The sequence below is a fragment of the Mobula birostris genome, chromosome 3 (genome assembly GCF_030028105.1).
Source record: "Mobula birostris isolate sMobBir1 chromosome 3, sMobBir1.hap1, whole genome shotgun sequence".
Lineage (NCBI taxonomy): Eukaryota > Metazoa > Chordata > Chondrichthyes > Myliobatiformes > Myliobatidae > Mobula > Mobula birostris.
The window spans coordinates 128,001,934-128,026,639 of NC_092372.1; the positions used below are offsets into that span (position 1 = coordinate 128,001,934).

Consider the following 24,706-nt stretch of genomic DNA (forward strand, 5'->3'; position numbering starts at 1 on the left):
TCCTGCCTGAAGACATATTGAAAATACTCCAAAGCACACCAACAATAATGATATTAGATGTGCTTATAGAAGACAGCGACATGAGGAATTTTACATAAGGAATTTGAGAAAAATATGTGAAATGTAATCACATATTCAGACAAGAGGAAGCAGCCTTACAATCTCCATGCCTTTGCTAATCTTTTGGAAGTGTAAACTAGCTATTTTTTATTTTTTCATTTCCTTCAGGCCAAAAGTGCCTGACATCCAATACACCCATGTGACCAATTAGCCTACTAACCTGTACCTCTTTGGAATGTGGGAGGAAACCAGAGCACCTGGAGGAAAACCACACGGTCACAGGGGGAACTTACAAACTCCTCACAGGCAATGGGAATTAAACCCAGATTTCTGGCACCATAATAGCATTACGCTCACAGCTACGTAACTGTAATAACATTACACTAACAGCTACGTAACTATAATAGCATTACGCTATCTGTGACTGTGCCACCCTATTAGTCCAAATCCTCTGCACTGTCTCCTTGCTCTGTCACTTTGACTTTCACTATTTGTCCAATTACTTTTTTGAAATGTAATATTGAAACAGCTTCCATCACAAATCACAGAAGTGTAACAATTTTACCTTAAATGTACATTCTTTGACAACTGTAGAAGTAATTTTCCTCAATGTATCATGTCCCATATCTTTTCTTCTATTAAGTTTCCATTTGCCTTCTCTTCCATGAGGAAAAGAGTCCAAGCTTCTCCAGGTTACATGTACTATTGGTGTAAAGGACAAGAAGGTGGGTTGCACCTGAATTGGAGGAGGACCAATGTCCACGCAGGGAATTTTGTTAGTGCTACCCAGGAGCATTTAAAATAGGAATGAATAGCCAGAATGACTGTGCAACAGGCAGGAAGTCTGATTCACTTGTAGAACATAGGATTGGCAGGTCCAGAGGAAAGAGAAGGCAGAGATATGAAGGGAAGTACAAGAGGCTGTTAGATTTAACTGCATTTACTTCCATGCAAAGAGCCTCACAGGTAAGACGAATGAGGTCTAATTGTGGACACCGAGATAAGCTAGAAGTACTCTAATACATTAATCGGCTGCTGCCCCACTTTATCTGCCAGTGGCAGATAACGTAATGGGAAAATGGGGCCGGCATTTGTGTTTCTGGGTCTAGCAGACAAGAGCCGATAGGCTTTGAAAAAGGAACAGTGATATCAGGGATAGAACATTGAACTATATATACTGTATATGTTTTCTAAATTTACATTAACTCCCTGTCATTGCGACACTTAATTTCAGGCAGTGAAGGAAAAACCCAGCCTAATTTCTGATTCAGAAGAATAATGGGCACCAGCTGTGCAGTGTACTCCTAATGCCACTGCAGCAGCAACAGCTTATGCTCAATCACACCTACAAACTCTGAGACAGGAAGGTGCAGCTATCTTCAAATTAGAAAAGCTAATGTTCTTCTATTTTCAGGTGAATAACTGGCAAAAATAAATCCAAAGTTAAAAATGTTAAACATTAGAAGGAGGTAAAATGTGAAAACGGAGGAGATGGAGCATAAGGGCAGCTGTGGGCTGAGAAATAAATGGAACTTAAATGAGCAAATCTGAAGCTATAAGTAGTTCTACTGCATATGTTCAGGGAATCTCACCACTGAATCATTAGCAAAAGAACTTCAATACAAATATCCGTGCTGGGAAGTTTAAGCTGTACAGTATTCCTTACTGTAGATCCTGAGAACTGTTTGCTTTATGCCAGCGCTGGAGGTCATATTGAGAAACATATTCATAGCAACTGCTCCCAATTCTCTACCTCCTTCATTAAATAATTTGTCCCCTCTCTTCACTTTCTCAGTTGTACATGTTCAAGAGGGAATACCTATTACAGAAACTCATGTCTTAGTAATGTTTGACAAAGTTAATTTATAGTTTTCCACAATACAGATAGGCCATTTATTGTCTGCCATTCTGTGGTAGGGGCACACAGGCTAGCAGTGGCATGCAAGGAGAGAGACATTCTTCTGTGCAAAGTGACATACAGTATTGCGATCAGTAAATTTTGCTTGAAATGTTAATTTTGCATCAACTTGTTGTTATGCTTTGTAACTCCAAAACAAAAGTCATCGAAAAAAAACATGGAGCAGGGAATAATGTCTACTTTGTTTTCACTTTAGAGAGACACACACTTATGATGTGGTGATGTAATGACGTATGCCATTCACATACTTTTATATATAACCCATAATTAATTTTTTAAGCAAAGAATACTTAATGAATATTACTCAAACATTAAATACACAACACTCCTTCCTCTGCTTGTCACTCTACTTGCCCTGGTAAGACTTGTGGCTCTGAAACAACCCCAGGTTCCAGGGCCTCCTCTGTGGTGGTTGTAGGAGGTGACTCTGGGACTGCAGGAAGTGGTTCTAACAGCTCTGGACACCTTTCTTCTCTGCCAATTGACTCTGCTCCCATCAACTGATCAACAAGTCATCCAGAAGACATCTCCACTGTGTAGGAGAGTGGTCCAGTTCTGTCCTTAATCTTCCTAAGTGCCCACTTTTGACCACCTCTGTAGTTCCCCACCAGGACTGCTTGTCCAAGCGTGAAACAGCAAACCTCCTTGTTTGAGGAGCCATCGATTTGTCTCAGCTGCTTGTTCTGCATACTTCTTCTGAGATTGGGTTTGAGGAGATCCAAGTATGAATGCAAGGGACAACTCAGAAACAGCATAGCTGGTGAGTTGTTGGTTGTGGAGTGTGCTACATTGTGATATGCAAGGAGGAAATTGGCACGCTTCTGACTCAGTGTCTGTGCAGTATGTTCTGCTGACATTCATTGCAGTGTGTTCTATAGACTCCGGACAAATCTTTCTGCAAAGGCATTTGTAGCTGGGTGTACAGTGTGAGTGTAACAAGTCTTATTCCATTCATTTTCAGGAATGACTGAAAGTGGGCTGCAACAAACTAGTCAATTGACACTAAGTGTTCTGGAACACCAGTCCTTGAAAGGAGGCTTTTCAACACATCAACGGTGAACAAGGCTGTAGTGCAGACTACTGGGAACATTTCTGGCTTCTTTGTAGCTGGATCCACAACTACCAAAACGCTTGTACTCAGGAATGGTCTGGTAAAATGAATCTTCTGCCATGGAAATGCAGGCCATTCTCAGAGATACAAAGGCACTGCACTTGGCATCTTCGGGACATGTTGGTAACCCCAAAAGTGCACGGCAAGCTATTCGACCTGCTGATCTATCCCAGACCACTAGACAAAATTTTGAGCCAATGCTTTCATTTTGAGCATGCCTAGATGACTGGTATATATCTCCTCCAACAGTTCAGCTTTCTGCTTGAATGGTAGAATAATTATCAATCCCCATGTAAAGCAAACCACAATCAAGGGCAGTTTCATCCCAGTGCAGATAAACATGGGGGAGCTGGAGTTTCTGCTGCACATTTCATCCATTTTTTGTTGCCATGTAGACATAAAACAGTGTGGCGTCTTTTCTGGTTTCAATTTGCATTAGAAATACATCAAGAGGAGTGTCCTCTTTTGTAAATTTTTCAAGTACTTCCTTTTCCCAGGGTAAACAGGATAATCCATCAGCATTTCCATGATTAGTTGTCCTCTTGAATTTGATCATCTAATTGTGTCCGCCAAGAAACAGAGCCCATCTCTGCATTTGTGCTGCTGCTGTTAGTGGAACACCCTTCTGTGGATTGAAAATGGACACCAGTAGTTGATGATCAGTAACGAGGGTAAGCTCTCTCCAGTACAAATACTGGCTGGAATGTTTTACACTCCAAACCAGACTCAAGGCCTCTCTGTCAACCTGTGCATAACAATTCTTTGTAGTGGTAAAGGAATGTGATGTAAAGGCTATGGGGCATTCACTTCTGTCACTCATAACATGTGACATGACTGCACATATACCATAAGGCAAGGCATCACAGGCAAGCTTCACTAGATGATGTGGATTGAATTGTGTGAATAGTGTCTGATGTCACCATTTCCTTTGTTTTTTTTGGAAAGCTACCTCACACTACTTTGTCTGTTGACATTTCATCCTAATGATGATTTCATCCTAGTAATGATTTCAAGGCATGGAGCATCGAAGCCAAGTCTGTCAGGAACCTGTTCTAGAAATTGACAAATCCTAAAATGACCTCAACTATGACACATTCTTTGGCTTTGGGGCATCCACCACTGCTTGAATTTTCTCAGCACACTTGATAATACTTGTGCATCAATGGTGTGACCACAGTAAGTGATGTTTAGTTTAAAGAATTCACAATTGCCACAACATGCACTGAGACGATATTCTTCTAATCTCCTTAACATTGTCTTGAGATTTTGGAGAAGTATCCTCTCATCCATACCGGTAACAATTATGTCACCCAGAAAACACTGAGTGCCTGGGTAGCCTTGCAGCATCTGGTCGATAGGTTCCTGCCACAGTACAGGTGCAGATACTGCTCAAAAAATAAGCCTATTATAGCAATAAAGCCCTTTGTGAGTGTTTATGGTGAAAAAACTTTGGATACTTCTTCTGTCTGTACATAGGCCTCAGCCAAGTCCACTTTGCTGAAGTGTTTCTCTTCAGAAAGCTTTGCATTGATATGCTCTATGCTGGGCAAAGAGTATTGATCTACTTTCAGTCCTGGGTTGATGCTGACCTTAAAATCACAACAAAGCCTACAGGGCCATTCTGCTTGGCTATTTGGGCCACTAGTGTTGCCCACGGGCTCCTCTTAATCTTGGAAAGAATTCCTTCAGCCTCCATGTGATCTATCACTGGCTATGTTATCATGGATGATGCAGGGAACTGGATGGATATGTAAAACTTGGGTGTGGTATTTTCATTTAACACTAGACATGTCTGAGTTCTCCAACATGAGCTTTAAAAACTATTGTGGCACCTTCCAGTATCTTTCTCAATTCTCTATTGCAGGTGATATGTCATGCAGATGGTGGATTGACCTCTGGTCAAATTGTAGTTGTCTCGGCCACTCACGAGTCCACAATGCAGGCCCTTCTGTTATTACCACATATAAGCCCAATGTGGCTAGTTGGTTGTTCTATTTCGCTGTTACGAATGTTATTCCCACAGGAGTTATCTTTTCTCCAGTATAAGTTCTTAGTTGGATATCTGCAGGCTTCAGTTCAGAATCTTTGAAATGCGATTGAAATTCATTTTGTAGAATGACTGAAACAGCCAAGCCAGTGTCCAATACTATTTAAATTAATTTGCCGTTCACTTCTACAGTCAGCTTAATTGCTTGTCACATGTTATTTAACACTATGCAAATCTCAAGGCTGCTCAGTCCAGTGTCACTCTCATCATTATCAGATTTTTCTTCAACAGAATGCAGACTAGTGCTCTTTTTGAAACAGCAACTTGACTTTTTGTCTTTTTCTTTTCCCTGTCTGCCCAACATGCTCTTTGTACGTGTCCTACTTTGTTGCATTTTCTGTTAGTTTCGCCTATAAATCTGCAGTGAGCACTTGTCTCAAGCTCATACAATTTACTCAGCTGGGCAGGTTTCTGCTCAGCTGTTGCAATTTTGTTCACGTTCACTTTCATCCCTGACTGCAACTCAATTGCGTCTCTGGCTGCGGTTTCTATTGATACTGCTCCTTTAAATGTGAGTTGTTCTTCAGTTAGGAGCAGTTTCTGATTACATTCCTGTAAGATTCCATAAACTAAACAATCTCTCATTACATCATTTAAGCCCATTTCTGAACTGGCAAAGCTCAGACAATTTCTTCAATTCAGTCATGTATGCTGAAATGGACTTCCCTTCCTTTTGGTTCCGTTTATGAAACCTAAAGCATTCTGCAATTTTGGTTCTAAATGTTCCTGCATTACATTCATGATATCCACAAAGCTCATTTCAGCTGGTTTGGTTGGAGCAGTTAAACCTTGAAAGAAATTGTATGCTCTTCCACCGATTGCATTCAGCAAACCAGGCACTCATTTCTCATTGGCTATTCCATTTGCTTTAAAATACTGCTCAATTTGTTCAGTATACATCACCCAGTTGTGTGTCTTGAAATCAGATGCATCTATCTTTCCGATGTAAACTGGTATTTCTGCTTTTTATTCATTTATTATTATCACCAGGTACTCACTGTATATGAACCCATGAATTTCATCTGCTTTCTGCTTTTTTAAAATCGACCATCTCTTCACTTCTGAAGAACAGGTGCTATGCTTTTTATTTTAAAACTTGAGAGTCTCTCTCCTCTTCTGAAGAAAAAAAAATGTGCTGCACTTCAACAGGTTAGGGTTGCCACCTCAGGTTCGTTTTAAATCTTACTCATCACCACTGTTATGTTTTGTAACTTCAAAACATAAAACTCGTTAAAAGAAAAATATAGAGCTGTGATTAATGTGTCTACCTTGTTCTTACTTTAGTGAGGTGCCCACATATGATGTGGTAGCATAATAACATATGCCATTCGCGTGTTTGTTACCTATAACACACAATGAATTATTTAAACAAACAAAGAATGCTTCATCAAGCCATATATTGTGGCACTCTGGGTGGGGGGTGGGGGAGTGGGGAGGTTGACAGCCCATTGCTGCATTTCTAATGACCAGTACTCTTTATTGTTCTTGTGTTAAAATGCTGTTGTGGGATAATGGTGTGACGTTCCAGTTCATTTATTGTTACATTTTAGCTTAGGTTGTACAGTTATTGGCTTGTGTATTTGTGGGTCACACTACCTGTAACCAGGGTGTGTGATGGTCACCCACTCTCCCCTGTCTGTTTGAGACAGGTTGGGTTCACTGTCCAGGTCATGGTGCCTGGTCTGTTTTGTGTCTATCACAATAAAATAATTGCTGAGTTAACAAGCTTCCTTGTCTGTAATTATGGACCAAATTTGCGCAACATTGGTATCAGGAGTGGGATGTGAGATTGACGATGAGATTGAAGAGCTATGACCTTGGATAGAATGTCTTAAGCCCCGGGGATTAAGACGAGGGACTGAGCAGTATACCTCCTTCGCATCCATGTGCACAGCTTATGAAGACGAGACCCGGAGGGTGGACCTAAGAACCAAGCATCGTGCCTTCCCAGGGATGTCTGATGGAGCAAGCGCATCCAGGCTTCCCAACCCGGGGAACAGAGCAGAGCGCATCACTTGCCTCCGTCGCGACCCGCACCGGGGAACCCAAGATGCCATAGCCATGAGAGGATGGGCAAAGGGGTAGGAGGAAGACCAAAGGGCCTCAATAATGTGCACATCAAGATCAACCTGAAGCTCCCCAGATACAACAGCACCAGCCACCTGCAGTTTTACTTGGCGCAAGTCAAACTTGCCACATGGTACAATGAGTGGAGCCCCATCGAGATGGCGGTGCACCTTGCCCTGGCACTGGAAGGAGATGCCCTGCAGGCTCTCCTCGACCTAATGCCGGTGGAGCAGCGTGACTACAGGGCCCTCGTAGTGGCGCTGGAGCAGCGTTTTGAGCAGAGGCCGTTGGTGGAAGCAATGAGGGAAGAACTGTGCAGCAGACAGCGATGTGTGGGAGGAAGCCTGGGGGCACTGGCAGCTGATCTTCGCCACTGTGTTCGACACACCTATCCCCAGTTCCCTCCCGTGACCTGGGAGGAGCTTGCCCTCCATGATGGCGGAGCACCTTCAGCAGCACGTTCGCCTGACTTCACTATCATCGCTGGTTGAGGTGGAGAGGGCAGAAGCAATTTTAGCCCCTCAAGCTGTTCCAAGCCCATCGTGAGCCTGGGCTTGTGTCACCGAGGCGGAGGAGGAAACAGACGAAGAGGAGCCTATGAGGCAGGTCCAACCAACACCGTGTCAACCCTGCCACAGGCCACAAAATGATCTCTGCCCCACACCGGCACCACACCACAGCCCAACGTCCCCATCGGGAAACGCCGAGCAGGCAGCGCCACCCACATCCTCCAGCAGAACCCCTCCGTTGTCGCCCCTCTGGGTGGACTGTTTGGGTGAAGAGCAAGGCTTATACGTGGACTGCGTGTTGGAGGGCATCAGATGCCATGCGGTGGTGGACACGGGGACAACCATCACTATCATCCGTCCCGGTGTTCCTCCCAACACGGACCAACCATCCCCACCTGGGTGGACAACAATGGCAGTGCAGCTGGCTGCAGTCTCCGGCGACTGTGCGGTGATGCAAGGGAATAGAAGGCTGTGGGGAAAAACACAGTGGAGCACGAGGTGTGCCATACCGACATCTGAGAGTCCTGCATCCTTGGCCTGGACCTGCTGTCCTGCTGGGCGGCTCGTGTGAATGTGTCGCGGGCAACACTTTGCGACGGTGCTGAAGGTCTGGCTCTCCTGCAGGGCAGCTCCAGGAAGCAGTCCCAGCGGGGCAGCAACCACTGCCGGTTTCACAGCGGCCCACGGCGATGCAATGCACCCCACAGCGGCCCACCACAACACAGCTGAACCACGGGCAGGTGACAGCGATGGTGCTTAAGGTGACAGCCAGCGACGACCTCCCCACCATGGACCAGCAGCTGCACAACAAGCAGGTGAGCGATCCTGTGCTGGCCCGGGTGAGGGAATGGCTGAGTGTGGGACGACGGCCGGAGTGGGCAGAGGTCTTCGCCCTGGACCCAAGATCAAAGCCCTATACTCACAGTGGGGAATGCTGGAGGTGTGTGATCGGTTGCTGTTCCGGCCGTGCCAATTTTTCCAATAGTGACAGCCATCTCTTGCAGCTGGTAGTCCCCCGGGGGCTCTGTGCCACAATGCTGCGCTTGGTGTGTGGGCTGGTGGGGGCCAGATGTTTCGGAGTTGCCAAGACGTTGGGCATGAAAGCTTCTATTGGCCTGGGTACAGGCAGGACGTGGATCTGTTCGTGCACTGCTGCGATGCTTGCGCGTCCCAGAAGGGACTGGGCTGCTAGTCTGGGGTGCCAATGCAACAGTACATGGTGGGGACCCTGGTATGCATCTACTGCCCATCCTGGAAGAAGGGGCTATCTCCCAGGCTTGGAAGCCACCGGAAGAGGCCGGGAGAGGTGCTTGACCATACCTTTGACGTGGTATACTGGATTCGGTTGCCTGAGCGGTAGAAGGCAGTCGTGCTGCACCGGAACCAGCTGGCACTGTGTCGGCCCTTGGCCATTACTAACCCAGCAAGGCTGAAGGGAGGAAGTAACACTCTGGGTGCCCTGCCTCTTGCCTCACACAAACAAGCAGCAGTGATGACACCCACCAGGACTTTTAGACTTTGCTATGGACTCTGGAGTTGCCGGGGCTGGCTGACCCCTCTGAAGGGGGCAGTGTGATGCTCTGGGGGGAGTGTGGTCAACAACTTGCCCCCCTGTATTTCTAATGACAAGTACTGTTTATTGCTCTTGTGTTAAAATGCTTTTGTGTGACCTTGGTGGGGGTGGGGATGTTTCAGTTAATTTATTGTTACATTTTAGATTGGGTTAAACAGCTATTTACTTGTGTATTTTTGGGCCACCCTAACTGTAACCGGGGTGTGTGATGGTCACCTCGCTCCTATATGAGGCTGGTTGGGTTCACTCTTCGGGTCAAGGTGCTCATTCTGTTTTGTGCTTATCACAATAAAACAGCTGTTGAGTTAACAAGCTTCCTCATCCGTCATTATGGACCAAATGCTCGCCACAATATTTACAATATTACTCAAATATTACTGAAATATTAAACACACAACACTTGTGGTTCCTTAAGGTTGTTATAGATGGGAGTGGCAGTAAGGATAAGCTCCCACTACCTATTAAATGCTTCCAATGGTATGCAGCTCAGATAGCTTGTGACAACTAAGTCCATCTCCTGGCCTCCTGGCCTTCATGTGTGACTTAGCTGCTAAGCATGGCAGAACCATTTTTACTGACAGGAGAAGGGGCAAAGGGAGTTAATGGTGTCTTAAAACCATTCCCTGTGGCTCATCTGGAAAAGGAAAACACTGATCTCAAACCTCCGTTTCCTCCCGGCTGTACCCAGTCGTGAGGAAGGTTTTGGGAGTAAACCTTGAGGGAAAGATATGAAACTGGAATCCCTAAGGCAGTCCTATGTTGAGTTCACTGCTGACTGGCTATTCCTGTGACACTGCTGTTGCCAAACTGTCTCGGTCTCTGCCGTTCCTTTGGATTTATCAGCTGTGGGGAGAGGGGCAGCCTGCTACGTGGGCAACAGCTTCTCTCTGCACCGAACTGCTCTGGAATGCATACTGGCTTGCATGTCGCGTGTTCAAGCTGGGGTGCAATAACCATGGTTGACCTCGACAAGCAGAGAACCTCAGGTGATCTTGTTGTGTAGACAATAGATTTTCCTGAACCACAGTAAAGTATGGGGTTGCTGCTGAAAGGGAAATGTGTTTGTGTAATTGCTATTGGTCACATGCAGTGAATTTTTTTATATAGGCATCCGTTAGTCTCATGAGACCATGGATTTGAGCCTTGGAAGGTTTCCAGGGCACAGGCCTGGGCAAGGTTGTATGGAAGATCAGCAGTTGCCCATGCTGCAAGTCTCCCCTCTCCATGACACCAATGTTCTCCAAGGGAAGGGCATTGGGACCCATACAGCTTGGCATCGGTGTTGTCGCAGAGCAATGTGTGGTTAAGTGCCTTGCTCAAGGACACAACACGCTGCCTCAGCCAAAGCTCGAACTAGCGACCTTCAGATCAATAGATGAGTGCCTTCACCACTTGGCCAAGTGCCAACACCATGCAGTGAATATCCTGACACAATTAAGTTTCTGGGTTTGTCTGCTCCCTCTTTTCTCCAGTCCCTGCTTCCCTCACTCCATAGCTAATCCCATATTTTTTTTGTGGCCATGGCTGACACCTGATAGTAAGTCCCACTAAAATTTAATCAAATAGACAACACTCAGCGGATCAGGCAGCATCTGCAGGAAGAGTAACAGAGTTTAACACTTCAGGTCACCAGAACTGGGAAAGAGAGGCAGCTTAGTAGCACAGATGGCAGAGCTGCTGGCTCACATCTCCAATGAGTAGGATTTAGTCCTAACCTCATAAACGGGTTTACAGTTTCCTGCTGTGACAACGTGGGCTTCACCTGAATTTTCCAGGTCCCTCTGATATCTAAAACAAATGCCAAATAGTTAGTAAATTGGTTGAATAAAACCCTTCTGAGTGTGTAGGTGAGAGGGTAAGTCCCTCCCCGATATTAAGCATATCTACATGGAGCACTGACACAGGAAAGCAGCATCAACCATCAGGGACCCCCTCACCACAGGCCTTGCAGTCTTCTCACTGCTGCCATCAGGAAGGAGGTACTGGAGCCTCAGGACACACAGGCCAGGTTCAGGAACAGTTATTACCTCTCAACTATCAGGCTCTTGAACCAGGGGGATAACTTCATTCAACTTCACTTGCCCCATCATTGAAATTTTCCCATGTACTTACCTTCAAGCACACTTCACCTCATGTTCTCAATATTTATTTATTAATATTATTATTATTATTTCTTTATTTCTATATTTGCACAGTTTCTTGCCTTTTGCACACTGGTTCAATGCACAAGTAGGCAAGGCCTTTCATTGATTCTATCATAGTTGCCATAGGTCACTATCAGGTTTGGGTAGACGTGCCTGATGAGGGTCACGGTTAAAAAAACAAATGGTAAGCTGTAACAGCATGTTATTACAATGGGTTTTATTTAATGACAAGTGAGAAAATTCCAAAAGCAGCCCAAAAATTGTGAAGGAATAAAGTACTTACAAATAGACAAATGAAAACAAACTTGTTATGTAAAAACATTTACAAATATGCAGAGGCATTCTCCATGACACACTTTGCCGTTAACTTTCCAATATAATATAACTATTCCTCAACCGTCAACTCCAACCTCCATCCCTGTCGAGCAAGACCAGACTGAAGATTTAAATCTGCGTCTGCCTCGCTAAGAAGCAACAGGAAATTCTACTGTTGATCAGAGGTAGTGGGGGGTGGGGGGAATCTACATGACCAGACAATAATAATTATTTCAGACCAGGAAAGACCAGGAAATTCTACTATTGGTTTGGGTGGGGTGGGGGGGGGTGGGGGGGTGCGCGGTGTAATCAAAACCAGACCAGACCTGACCAGAACATAATGTTGGAAAATTTTAAACAGGGATTCAAACATGCTACAGTCTTATTCCACAACAAATGCCTTAGTTATGCCCATAGATCAGTGTCCACATGCTCAGATGAATATAGAAACATAGAAAAACTACAGCACAATAAAGGCCCTTCGGCTCACAATGCTGTGCCAAATATGTACTTACATTAGAAATTACCTAGGCTTGCCCATAGCCCTCTACTTTCCTAAGCTCCATGTACCTATCCAGGAGTCTCTTAAAAGACCCCATCGTATCCCCCTCCACCACCATCGCTGGCAGCCTACTCCACGCACTTACCATTCTCTGCATAAAAAACTTACCCCTGATATCTCCTCTGTACCTACTTCCAAGCACCTTAAAACTGTGCCCTCTCATGATAGCTATTTCAGCCCTGGGGAAAAGCCTCTGACTATCCACACGATCAATGCCTCTCATTATCTTATACACCTCTATCAGATCACCTCTCATCCTCCGTCACCCCAAGGAGAAAAGGCTGAGTTCACTCAACCTATTCTCATAAGGCATGCTCCCCAATCCAGGCAACATTCTTGTAAATCTGTTCTGCACCCTTTAATTGTTTCCACATCCTTCCTGTAGTGAGATGACCAGGACTGAGCACAGTACTCCAAATGGGGTCTAACCAGGTTCCTATATAGCTGCAACATTACCTCTCGGCTCTTAAACTCAGTCCCACGATTGATGAAGGCCAATGTACCGTATGCCTCCTTAACCACACAGTCAACCTGCTCAGAAAGTTTTGAGTATCCTATGGACTTGGACCTCAAGATTCCTCTGATCCTCCACACTGTCAAGAGTCTTACCATTAATATTGTATTCTGTCATCATATTTGACCTACCAAAATGAACCACTTCACACTTATCTGGATTGCACTCCATCAGCCACTTCTCAGCCCAGTTTTGCATCCTATCGATGTCCCGTTGTAACCTCTGACAGCCCTCCACACTATCCACAACACCCCCAACCTTTGTGTCATCAGCAAATTTACTAACCCATCCCTCCACTTTCTCATCCAGGTCATCTATAAAAATCACGAAGAAAAGGGGTCCCAGAACAGATCACTGAGGCACACCACTGGAGACCGACCTCCATGCAGAATATGACCCATCTACAACCACTCTTTACCTTCTGTGGGCAAGCCAATTCTGGATCCACAAAGTAAGGTTCCCTTGGATCCCATGCCTCCTTACTTTCTCAATAAACCTTGCATGGATTACCTGATCAAATGCTTTGCTGAAATGCTTATACACTACATCTACTGCTCTACCTTCATCGATGTGTTTAATCACTTCCTCAAAAAAATCAATCAGGCTCGTAAGGCACGATCTGCCTTTCACAAAGTCATGCTGACTATTGCTAATCATATTATGCCTCTCTAAATGTTCATAAATCCTGCCTCTCGGGATCTTTTCCATCAACTTACCAACCATTGATGTAAGACTCACTGGACTATAATTTCATGGGCTATCTCTACTTCCTTTCTTGAATAAAGGAACAACATCTGCAGCCCTCCAATCCTCCAGAACCTCTCTCGTCTCCATTGATGATGCAAAGATCATTGCCAGAGGCTCAGCAATCTCCTCCCTTGCCTCCCACAGTAGCCTGGGGTACATCTCGTCTGGTCCCAAAGACCTATCCAACTTGATGCTTTCCAAAAGCACAACACATCCTCTTTCTTAATGTCTATTAAGAAATAGCTTTTCAATCCGCTGTAAGTCATCCCTACAATCACCAAGATCCTTATTCGGTAGTGAATACTGAAGCAAAGTATTCATTAAGTACCTTTGCTATCTCCTCCAGTTCCATACACACATTTTCACTGTCACACTTGATTGCTCCTATTCTCTCATGCCTTATTGTCTTGCTCTTCACATACTTGAGGTTTTCTTTAATCCTGCTTACCAAGGCCATCTCATGGCCCCTTATGGCTTGCCTAATTTCATTCTTAAGCCCCTTCCTACTAGCCTTATAATCTTCTAGATCTCTATTATTACCTAGTTTTCTGAACATTTTGTAAGATTTTCTTTTCTTCTGGACTAGATTTTCAACAGCCTTTGTACACCACCATTCCTGTACCCTACCATTGGAACGTATCTATACAGAATGCCATGCAAATATCCCCTGAACATTTGCCGCATTTCTGCCATACATTTCCCTGAGAACATCTGTTCCCAATTAGTGCTTCAAAGTTCCTGCCTGATAGCTTCGTATTTCCCCTTACTCCAATTAAACGCTTTCCTAACTTGTCTATTCCTATCCCTCTCCAATACTATGGTAAAGGAGATAGAATTATGATCACTATCTCCAAAATGCTCTCCCACTGAGAGATCTGACACCTGACCAGGTTCATTTCTCAATACCAGATCAAGTACAGCCTCTCCTCTTGTAGGCTTATCTACAACACACCCAACAAACTCCACCCAATCTAAACCCCTTGCTCTAGGGCTATGCCAATAAACATTTGGGAAAATGAAATCTCCCACTACGACACCTTTCCAGAATTTGTCACCCTATCTGCTCCTCAATGTCCCTGTTACTATTGGGTTGTCTATAAAAAACACCCAGTAGAGTTGTTGACCCCTTCCTTTTTCTAACTCCCACACACAGAGACTCAGTAGACAATCCCTCCATGACTTCCTCCTTTTCTGCGGCTGTGACACTATCTCTGATCAGCAGTGTCACACCCCACCTCTTTTGCCTCCCCCCGCCCATCCTTTCTGAAACACCTAAAGCCTGGCACTCTAAGTAACCATTCCTGCCCCTGAGCCATCTAAGTCTCTGTAATGGCCACAACATCATAGCTCCAAGTACTGATCCACACTCTAAGCTCATCCGCTTTGTTCATGATGCTTCTTGCATTAAAATAGACACATCTGAGCATATTTATTCTCTAGCACTTGCCAATCCTCCCTCTTGCACTGTCTCCAAGCTTTCTCTATATGTGAGCCAACCGCCCCTTCCTCTGTCACTTCAGTTCGGTTCCCATCGCCCCAGCATCTCTAGTTTAAACTCTCCCCAATAGCCTTAGCAAGCCTCCCTGCCAGGATATTGGTCCCTCCTCAGATTCAAGTGCAACCCATCTTTTTTGTACAGGTCACGCCTGCCCCAAAAGAGGTTCCAATGATCCAGAAATCTGAATCCCTGCCCCCTGCTCCAATCCCTCAGCCACGCATTTATCCTCCACCTCACTCTTTTCCTATACTCACTGTTGCGTGGCACAGGCAGTAATTCCAAGATTACTACCTTTGAGGTCCTGCTTCTCAACTCCCTTCCTAGCTCCCTGTAGTCTGTTTTCAGGACCTCCTCCCTTTTCCTACCTATAAAAGAATATGTAGAGTATGAAAGAATAATGCCCTCTCACCAGTGGTGTTCCCTTTGTAAGGTGTGGTCTGCCTGCTCCCACTAACCCAGGCATTATATTAGGATGCTCCAAACCGTTCCTCAGGTGTTCTGGGGCCGTTTTGCTATCTACAAACCGATGTAACAGGGTGAGTGAAAATAAATGAAACTGGTTGGAAAGCCTGTGTCTAGAATCCTTATTTGTATGAGTTATAAACGAGTACAGCACGTTAACTGAAGGAATTATTCTGATTAGCCAAGCTAGCGATTGTTTTACTGTTGGGATGTGCAAATGGTGAACTCCAAAGAACTGCAGAATGGGAGGGTAAAGTCTGTGAACTACTGGGGAGATGAGACCAGGGTCAGAATGAGGAAAAGTGATTAACCGGGCAAAGGGGTAAGGTTAGCAGGAGAATTAGCCTGTTCTGTCACAATGGTTATTACTCTATTATGGTTGTATTGAGTATGCCCGCAAGGAAATGAATCTCAGGGTGGTATATTGCAATATACAGCATATGTGCTTTGATAATAAGTTTACTTTGAATTTAGAACATTAGAATGATTGAATGTGATTAGTGCAGGACTAATATAATACTCTTCAGAGATTGTCTGCCTGGTGTTAGCGGTCACATAACCAGGACTTGTGATATGCACCAGATGCTTGTACGACCATCCACCACCTGATCCTATGGCTTCATGTGACCCTGACTGGGGGGCTAAGCAGGTGCTTCTCCTTGTCCAGGGGTGACCTGCAGGCTAGCGGAGGGAAGGAGCACCTTACACCTCCTTTGGTAGAGACAAATCTGCACCCCACCACAATTTTCATAAGAGTAAACAAAATTATTTTTAGGTTGCAGACTTCACCTTTTTTCTAAGTTCTGACAAAGGATCTTTAACCTGAGACATTAAATCTCTTTTTCTTTTCCACAGATGCTGCTTGACCTGCTGAGTGCTTCCAGCAGTTCCAGTTTTTATGTCAGGTTTACAGCATGTGCAGTGTTTTAGATTGCACTTGACTCTTGAAAACTCACTCTGCTGCTTTCCAATGCCCTGGACAACATGGGATATATGCTGGCTGGATAATTTTTTGTTCCAAGCCCATGTGCAATGTATACCCAAAGCCTGAACGCTGCAAATACTGCAACAGCATGTAGTCTTTCCCCAGGCTCCATACAGAATCCAAGGCAAAGCAGAATTTGGTGGAGCTGAGGCTGAAGATCCGGTGGCAGGTTAGAACAGGCATCAGGGCTCCATGTCCATTCAGCTGAACAGCAAGTGTATGGCTGTGAGCAAGGAATTGTGTTTTTTTTAATTATTTGTGTTGTGTTTTTTTATTATTCAAATTCTTCAGCTAGTTTTTTTTTCACAGCTTTTAATGTTTTAATTGTTTATTTAATTTCCACCAGTTTTGATATGTTTCTCAACATTTCTGATGCTCAGGAACATTTTAATATGGCCATCTGCCAGGGTTTTCCAGAAGAATGTAATGGCTGGGGTTTGTCTGCGTCACCCACATAACACAACTGCTTTGCTGGAGGTCTGTGCAGCAAAAAGGACTTGATTGTTTGCTTCCATGCAGATTTGGACCTGGTAATCTTGGGTCAATGGGAGTTGTGATTGGAGCTCCAGCCCTAATCAGCAATTTCCAGCCATATATTGAGTTCACAGAGTGGACATTAGGCTATTTCCAAAACGGGCAAAGAGGCAGGTCACCCAGGCAACCAACGATTATTTTTATAGAATGTCATTAAATGCCTGCTTACACAGTGGTCTCATTATTTCCCACAACAATCAAGGAGTGTGCATTGAATAAGTCATCAGACTGTTCAGTGTGAGGTTTTCCACCTTAGCATTGATCACTAGATGCCAAACACGACCTACTATTATACCTTCAACCGTCCTCTCTGGAACTTGCGAGATAAAGAATGAAAGGTTAATTATGACTACAGACAAACAGGCTGTGGGTGTCTGGGTTTCAACTCTGAGAGGGGGCAGAATACAGATGATACAAAATAGGACTGAAAAAGAGGAGAGTGGGTTTTGAAGCACTCACCGTGACAAGTTATATGGAATATGTGCCTGAGGGCTGACGTTGAACTATTGTAAACAGTTAAAACTTAATTTTCTTCTGATCTAATTTTCTCCGCATACTCCAGTGAACAACGAGATCTTTATTTGTTCCCAGTGAAAATTACGTCATGATTGCAATCAAGATGTAAAGCCACCTGAGCCTTTACTCACATGGACAAAGAATTTAAGGAGAAAAGGTTTGCTCCAAATTGGTGTAAAGGTGTCATTTCATAAAGAAATGATCATGATCAATTGCCAAGTGCTCACTGTACTGGCTACTTTAATGAATCTACGTGTACTCAGTCATGATTAAAATTGTATACTAGCTTTACTGAATATATTTTTCATTTCCCTGGATGTTCTGAATTCATAGAATCAAAGATCGTACAGCACAGAAATGATCCATTTTCTCCATGTCGATCACATTGCTCATCTATGATAATCACATTTCTCTGCTTTAGGCCTGCATCCTTCTTTCCTTTTCCTACCCAAGTACATATCTGTCAAACACTGGAATAGCCACACCCTTCTCTCAATGCCTCTGAATCTGCCACAACTGCCCTCAGGTTGAGGTTCTTCATTCTAGATTGAGGGAAATGTACTCCTTTTTCAAAGGAGGGGGCTTCCTTTCCTCGACCATCAAAGCTACCTTCTCAAAGCATCTCTTCCATTTCACGCATGTGTACTCTCACCCTATCCTCCCACCACTCTACCAGGGATAGGGTTCCTCTTATCCTAACCTATCAATCCACCAGCCTTTGCTTCCAACACATAATTCTTCACAACTTCCGCCATCTCCAACGGGATCCCACCACCAAACACATCTTTCCCACTCCACACCCACCCCCCACTTTCTGCTTTCTGCAGGGAATTCCCTTGTCCATTTGTTCTTCCCCACTGATCTCCCTCCTAGTACTTACCCTTGCAAACGGAACAAGTACTACCCTTGCCCCTTCACCCCACCGCTCACCACCATTCAGGGCCTAAACAGTTCTTCCAGATGAAGTGACACCTCACCTGTGAGTCTGTTAGGGTCATATACTGTGTCCAGTGTTCCCAGTGTGACCTCCTGTATATCGGTGAGACCCAACGTAGGTTGGGAGACCACTTCGCCAAGCACCTATACTCTTTCCACCAGAAGAACTGGGATCTCCCAGTAGCCACCCAATTTAATGCCACTTCTTATTTCCATTCTGATATGTCAATCCATGGCTTCCTCCACTGTTGCAATGATGCCACACTCAGGTTGGAGGAACAACACCTTGTATTCCATCAGGTAGCTTCCAACCTGATGGCATGAACATTGATTTCTTGAACTTCTGGTAATGGACCCCCTCCAACTCTCCTTCATCATTCTCCATCCCCTTTTCTCTCTCTCTCTCGCTTTATCTCCTTGCCTATCCATTGCCTCCCTCTGGTGCCCCTCCTCCCCACTTTTCTTTCTTCCATGGCCTTCTGTCCTCTCCTATCAGACTCCCCCTTCTCCAACCTTGTATGTCTTTCACCAATCAACCTTCCTGCTCTCTACTTCATACCTCCCTCTCCCGGTGCCACCTATCACCTTGTGTTTCTCTCTCCCCTCCCTCACCTTTTAAATTTATTCCTCATCTTTTTTTCTCTCTAGTCCTGCCGAAGGATCTCAGCCCAAAACATCGACTATACTTTTTTCCATAGCTGCTGCTTGGCCTGCTGAGTTCCTCCAGCATTTTGTGTGTGTTGACTGGAATAATGCTGGGTTCATAACTTTCTCTGGCAGCTTACTCCAAATATTCACTTTCGTCTGTGTGAAAAGATGACCCCTTTCCTCCACTTCAGCCCTGATGTATGCTGCTTCTGTCTGGTTGCCACAGGGAGTGTGCCTTTAAGAGCTGGCAACCTCCTCTTAATGCTGACAGCTGCATTAGAGTTAGTGTGGGCCTCATGCAACTGACAAGCCAGCTCATCTTTTGAGTTGAATCCTTGCCAACACCATCGTATACTTTCATTGCAGTCTGCTTCAGGATCCTTTCGTGAGGGCCAATTTTTTATCAGATGGCATATTTATGATAATAAGAAAGAGACCATTCAATCCTTTGAATTCAATGCTATTCGCAGGATGACAATCTCATCCATCCCAGTCCTTCTCTCCGAATTTCTCCATATCCCTGAAACTTATCCTCCCTCACCCATACCCATGAAACATCCATTAATTCTTTTGCTTTTGACCTGCACAAGAAGACAAGTTACAGAGACCAAGTAACCTATCATGTGTTGCTTGTGTTACAATTAACCAAGATGATTGTAATTCAGATGTTAAGCCTAGAATCTAGAAGGTTAAACTCTGGCATCCATTATAAGACCATAAGACATGAGACCAGAATTAGGCCATTTGGTTCGTTGAGTCTGCTCTGTCATTTCATAATATCTGATATATTTCCCTCTCAACCCAATCTCCTGCCATCTTCCCATGACCTTTCATGCCTTGACTAATCAAGAACCTGTTCACCTCTCCCTTAAGTACACCCAAATGTCCTGGCCTCCACAGCAGCCTGTGGCAATGAATTCCACAGCTTCACCACTATCTGGCTAATGAAATTCCTTCTCATCTCTGTTCTAAATGAATGTCCCTCTATACTAAGTCTGTGTCCTCTGGTCCTAGACTCCTCACCATAAGAAACTTTCTTTCCACATCCACTCTATTTAGGCCTCTCAATATTCAGAAGGTTTCAATAAGATACCCCACCCCCATTCTTCAAAATTCCAGTGAGTAAACGTCTGGAGCCATCAACCTCTCCTCATACAATAAGCCTTTTATTCCTGGAATCATTCTCCTGAACCTCTTCTGCACCATCTCCAATGTCAGCACATCCTTTATTAAATAAGGGGCCCAAAACTTCTCACAATATTCCAAGTGAGGCCTCACTAGTGTCTTAGAAAACCTCAATATTATATCCTTGGAGTGTCAAAGTGAATGGTGTTCCAAGACTTTTCATCCTGCTCTGCTAATGCATCTTTCAGCATTGGGCTGTCTCCAAGAAATGACTGCAGCTCACACGCACATGTTCTTCCGTAAAAGTGCTTGCTGCTGGGAACATTTGCTAGGTTAACAAATTTCTCGTCACATGCCGGTGATAATAAACTTGATTCTGATTCAAAGTAATTTTCATAAATTGCATCCACTTTACTTCCATTTGCACAGATGTTGTAGAAGAGGTTTTATAAACAGCGAAATAAAAAGTGACTTAAAATGAAATCTTAAAGGGACCACTCAGTGCAGTGAGACTTGAGACCTCTCAGCTGAAAACCTGATGTCAACACAAAATACGTCGTGACTCACCCAGTCCACCTGTTCATCCCTTCCCAAATCAAGACTAAGTTCACCAGCCACAGGTGACCAATTCACCTATCAACACTCATATCCTTGGTAATAGAGCACTCACAGGAAACCCACAAGGTCAAAAAGAGAGGTGCAAACTCTATACATCTGACGGAAAGAGAAGGCAGGCAAGTATCAGCATGCTTTGCGTTCCATTACAATGCTGCAAACATGGAGTCACATCATCAGACTGGGCCAAAGTAGCACAGAAATGGGCTTAATTACACTTCGCATTGAAAATAGAATAGCGTTTCAACTGTATATTGTGGAAAAGAATAGTGTAACGTGAATCCATTTCTAGGCAAATTCTTCCAAAACCTCCCACATCTGGGTCCTCCGGTTTCCTCGATGTTCCAAAGGTTGGTGAATTATTCAGCTAAAGTAAATTGCCCTCTTGGGTGGCGAGGTGGAGATATGTCTACCAAAGGAGGTGTAAGGTGCTCCTTCCCTCCAATAGCCTGCAGGTCACCCTTGGGTAAGATGTAGCACCTGATTATTCCCCCCCCCCCAATCAGTGTCACATGAAGCCATGGGAGCAGGTAGTAGATGGTCTTATGAGCAGCTGGTGCATAGCACAAGTCCCGGTTATGCGACCACTGACGCCAGGCAGACAACCTGTGATGGGTATTGATAATGGCTGGGGTCACCCATCTTGTAATGGCACTGCCCAGAAGAAGGCTATGGCAAACCAATTCTGTAGAAAGATTTGCCAAGAATAATCATGGTCAAGACTATGATCATACATAATAAATGAATGAAATCGCAACCCCCCCCCCCATTACAAATTAGATTTGGGGAGATTCGATGAGAACATGGGGATTTTTAAAAAATTGGATTCATGCAGTAGTGGGACATTAAGTATCTCCCAGAGTCTCTGGATTCACTCTTTGCCTTTCTATAGTGTGCCCAAAGGTGGCGCTGTTGATGCAGTTGATCGGAGTCAGTTATGGACTGACAATTGTCTTGACAGAGCCTTTTGTATAAAACAGCAGTGTCAAAGCAGATGAAAGAAAATAACCATCTGGTATCGTATTTTTTAGGCATCTCAAAAAGTTAAGAAAAAAACTGGGACAGTCAACTGTAAAAATTTGAGAGCTCCAAGGAAGATACTCTTGTCAGAAAAATATCAACCCCTTAGATACAGCACGTTCAAAAAAAATTGAAGTACCTGCTTTTTGTTTTTCAATTTTATTCTACATCTTTGAAAAAATAAACTAGGGCAATCTACACAACGTTCTCTCCAATGGATGTCAGCAGAACATTGTCCAAGAAAGTTTAAAACTGGACAAAAATGCACTTTGTATAAATCGCATTTTCCACAGCTGGTGATGTGTTTGTGAACCCAGGTGAAGGATTGTTAGTTTATAACATCAGTGATTTGCAGCTCTGTGGATTCATTAAACCACTAAATGCAATATATCTGCAAAATGTACTATCGTACATATCATTCTGTGTTGAGAGAGTGATATTAAAAGAAGAATTTCAATAGTAATACCTTTAGTTGAAGGAATTAATGATCACATAGGTGGTGGAGTGGAGATAAGTCTTTATCAAAGGAGGTGTAAGGTAATCCTACACTTCACCCTTTGGCAAGCAATAGCACCTGCTTAGCTCCCCCTCCCCGATCAGGGTCACATGATGCCTTGCGAGCAGGTGCTGGATGGTCGTATGAGCAGCCGGTGCACATCACACGTCCTGGTTATGCGACCACTGACGCCAGACAAGTACTGAAGGGTACTAATAATGTCTGGGGTCACCCGACTTGTGAAGGCGCTGCCCAGAAGAAGGCAATGTCAAACCACTTCTGTAGAAAAATTTGCCAAGAGCAATCATGGTCACGGAAAGACCAAGATCACCCACTTCATACAGCATGGCACATAACGAATGAACGTCTCAAAAAAGCAAGCTTATAATAACAAAGAATGGTACCATCACTTGCCCTGGTCTTTGACAACCTCCCCACCATTGCCAGCTTGGGAATAAATAGCATCAATGAGGACATCCTCAAAATTCTTGCACTAATCGGTACATTGGTTTGACCATGAGAAGGAGGAGCGGCCATTCAGCTGCTGGTGTCTACTACACCATTCAGTAGGGCAATGATGACCATGGTTGTAACAGTGATACAACAATGCACGTCTCAGCACTGCAAATTTCAGTAGCACCCAAGACTGAGGTGTGGCATTCAGGAAAGTTAGTCACTTCCCGTAAGACTGACATCAGCAGATGGGGTGGGGGTGGAGATTGGGGCCAAGTGTCGTGCGGTAAGTTGTGGGAAGTGTTGGGGCAAATGTCGCTACTTCCATCATCGGCATTGTCTGACAAGCAAGACTGGGAATTAATGTGTTAGGTGGGAAATCAGGGAGAGTTGGATGGGTCAGGATGGGAATAGGAGAGTGCCAGGAGATCAGTGACATGTGGGCTTCAGGGCAGTGAAGGGATATGGCGGTGCAGGGTCCAAGGAACACACATATGGACATACAGTCCTGCATCGTGGGTCCGCAAGAAAACCAGCAATGAGTGCTCCCAGGACAACCAACTCATTTCCCTAACTATCCTTCAAAAGGAGCATGAGACAGTGAATGGCCGCATCCTGTGAACAGCAGATGTGGAAGTGAGCAGGTCAGGCAACATCTATGGAAATGAGCCAAAGGTTGAGACTCTTTGTCAGGACTGAAGAAGGGTCCTGATGAAGAGTCTCGACCGAAATGTCGACTGTTTATTCATTTCCATAGATGCTGCCTGATATGCTGAGTTCCTCCAGCATCTTGCGTGTGTTGCTTTGATTTCCAGTGTCTGCAGAATACCCCATGTCTATGACATGGAAATGGCTCAGACCATGAGGGCAAGCCCCAGTTGGAAATTCCCAGTGACATTTCCAGAGTGGAGCTGCTTGATCTGGAAGTAACCAGAATCACATTCCCTAGAGTCATACAGCACAGAAACAGGCCATTCGGACTGTCTGCTCCATGCTGACTGAGATACCTGCCTAAGCTGGTCCCATTTGCCTGTATTTGAGCCACAACGTTCAAAACCATTCTTATCCAAGTGTCTTTTAACAGCTGCTCTTCCACTCTGATAGCAAACAGGTTTCAGACATTTAGTACCAAATCATTTGATTTGAATTCAGCTGTGCTTGCAGAAGTTTCATGAGCAATTCAGCCAAAGACTTGATGTCCTTCTAAAACTAGAATGCTGATTCCAGAGACATTAACCAGACAAGAAAGGACATGCGTTATCTACCACTGAGATGAGGAGACTGACCTGGAAGATGAGGCTGGCTCTGTTGTCTGTCTCTGTATTCGTGCGTGGCGCAGGATGTGATCCTTCATTGACATCTGGACATCCGCTGGAATATCGGGAGACGTGTGGCTGATCTTCATGGCTGCTTCCAAGATACTCATGGATGGGGACTCCTTGGGTTTGTCCGTCATCTCCTTGCTGTGGTCAGCGGCTGTGATGTTGACTGTGTCTCCAGGAACAGAGGTGTTAGTGAGGACCTTGTTTTTCCAAGGCACCCAGCAGAGCTTCCAGAACACAAAGAGAAAGACTGCCACCAGGACCAATCCACAGAAAATAAGTATCACAGCAAGCAAGCTGACCGAGATATCTGCAAACAGAATGGGGCGGGCATGGGGACAAGAAGGTGCCACACACAGAGGACAGAGAGGGGAAAACAAAGAGAAAAAACCCATGAGCAAAGTCTGGTTTACTTTTCAATAACCTATCATCAATAATTATCAGAGGATCAAACAACATGGCTCTTTGGCCCACTCTCTTTGTGCTGGTCATGAAATGACATACGGTGGCCACTTTATTAGTTACACCT

At 44.6% G+C, this 24,706-nt stretch overlaps 1 protein-coding gene across 1 annotated transcript in view; it reads right to left on the reverse strand.

Annotated features, from left to right (window-relative positions):
- LOC140195277 (synaptotagmin-6-like) overlaps nt 1-24,403 on the reverse strand; it is a 193,388-nt gene extending 168,985 nt beyond the window's left edge. Inside the window, exon 1 of the mRNA XM_072253353.1 lies at nt 24,142-24,403. Within this exon, the coding sequence (XP_072109454.1) occupies nt 24,142-24,311 (170 nt within the window). The 5' untranslated portion in view covers nt 24,312-24,403. The remainder of the gene's footprint in view (nt 1-24,141) is intronic.
- Nucleotides 24,404-24,706: the final 303 nt, after the last annotated feature.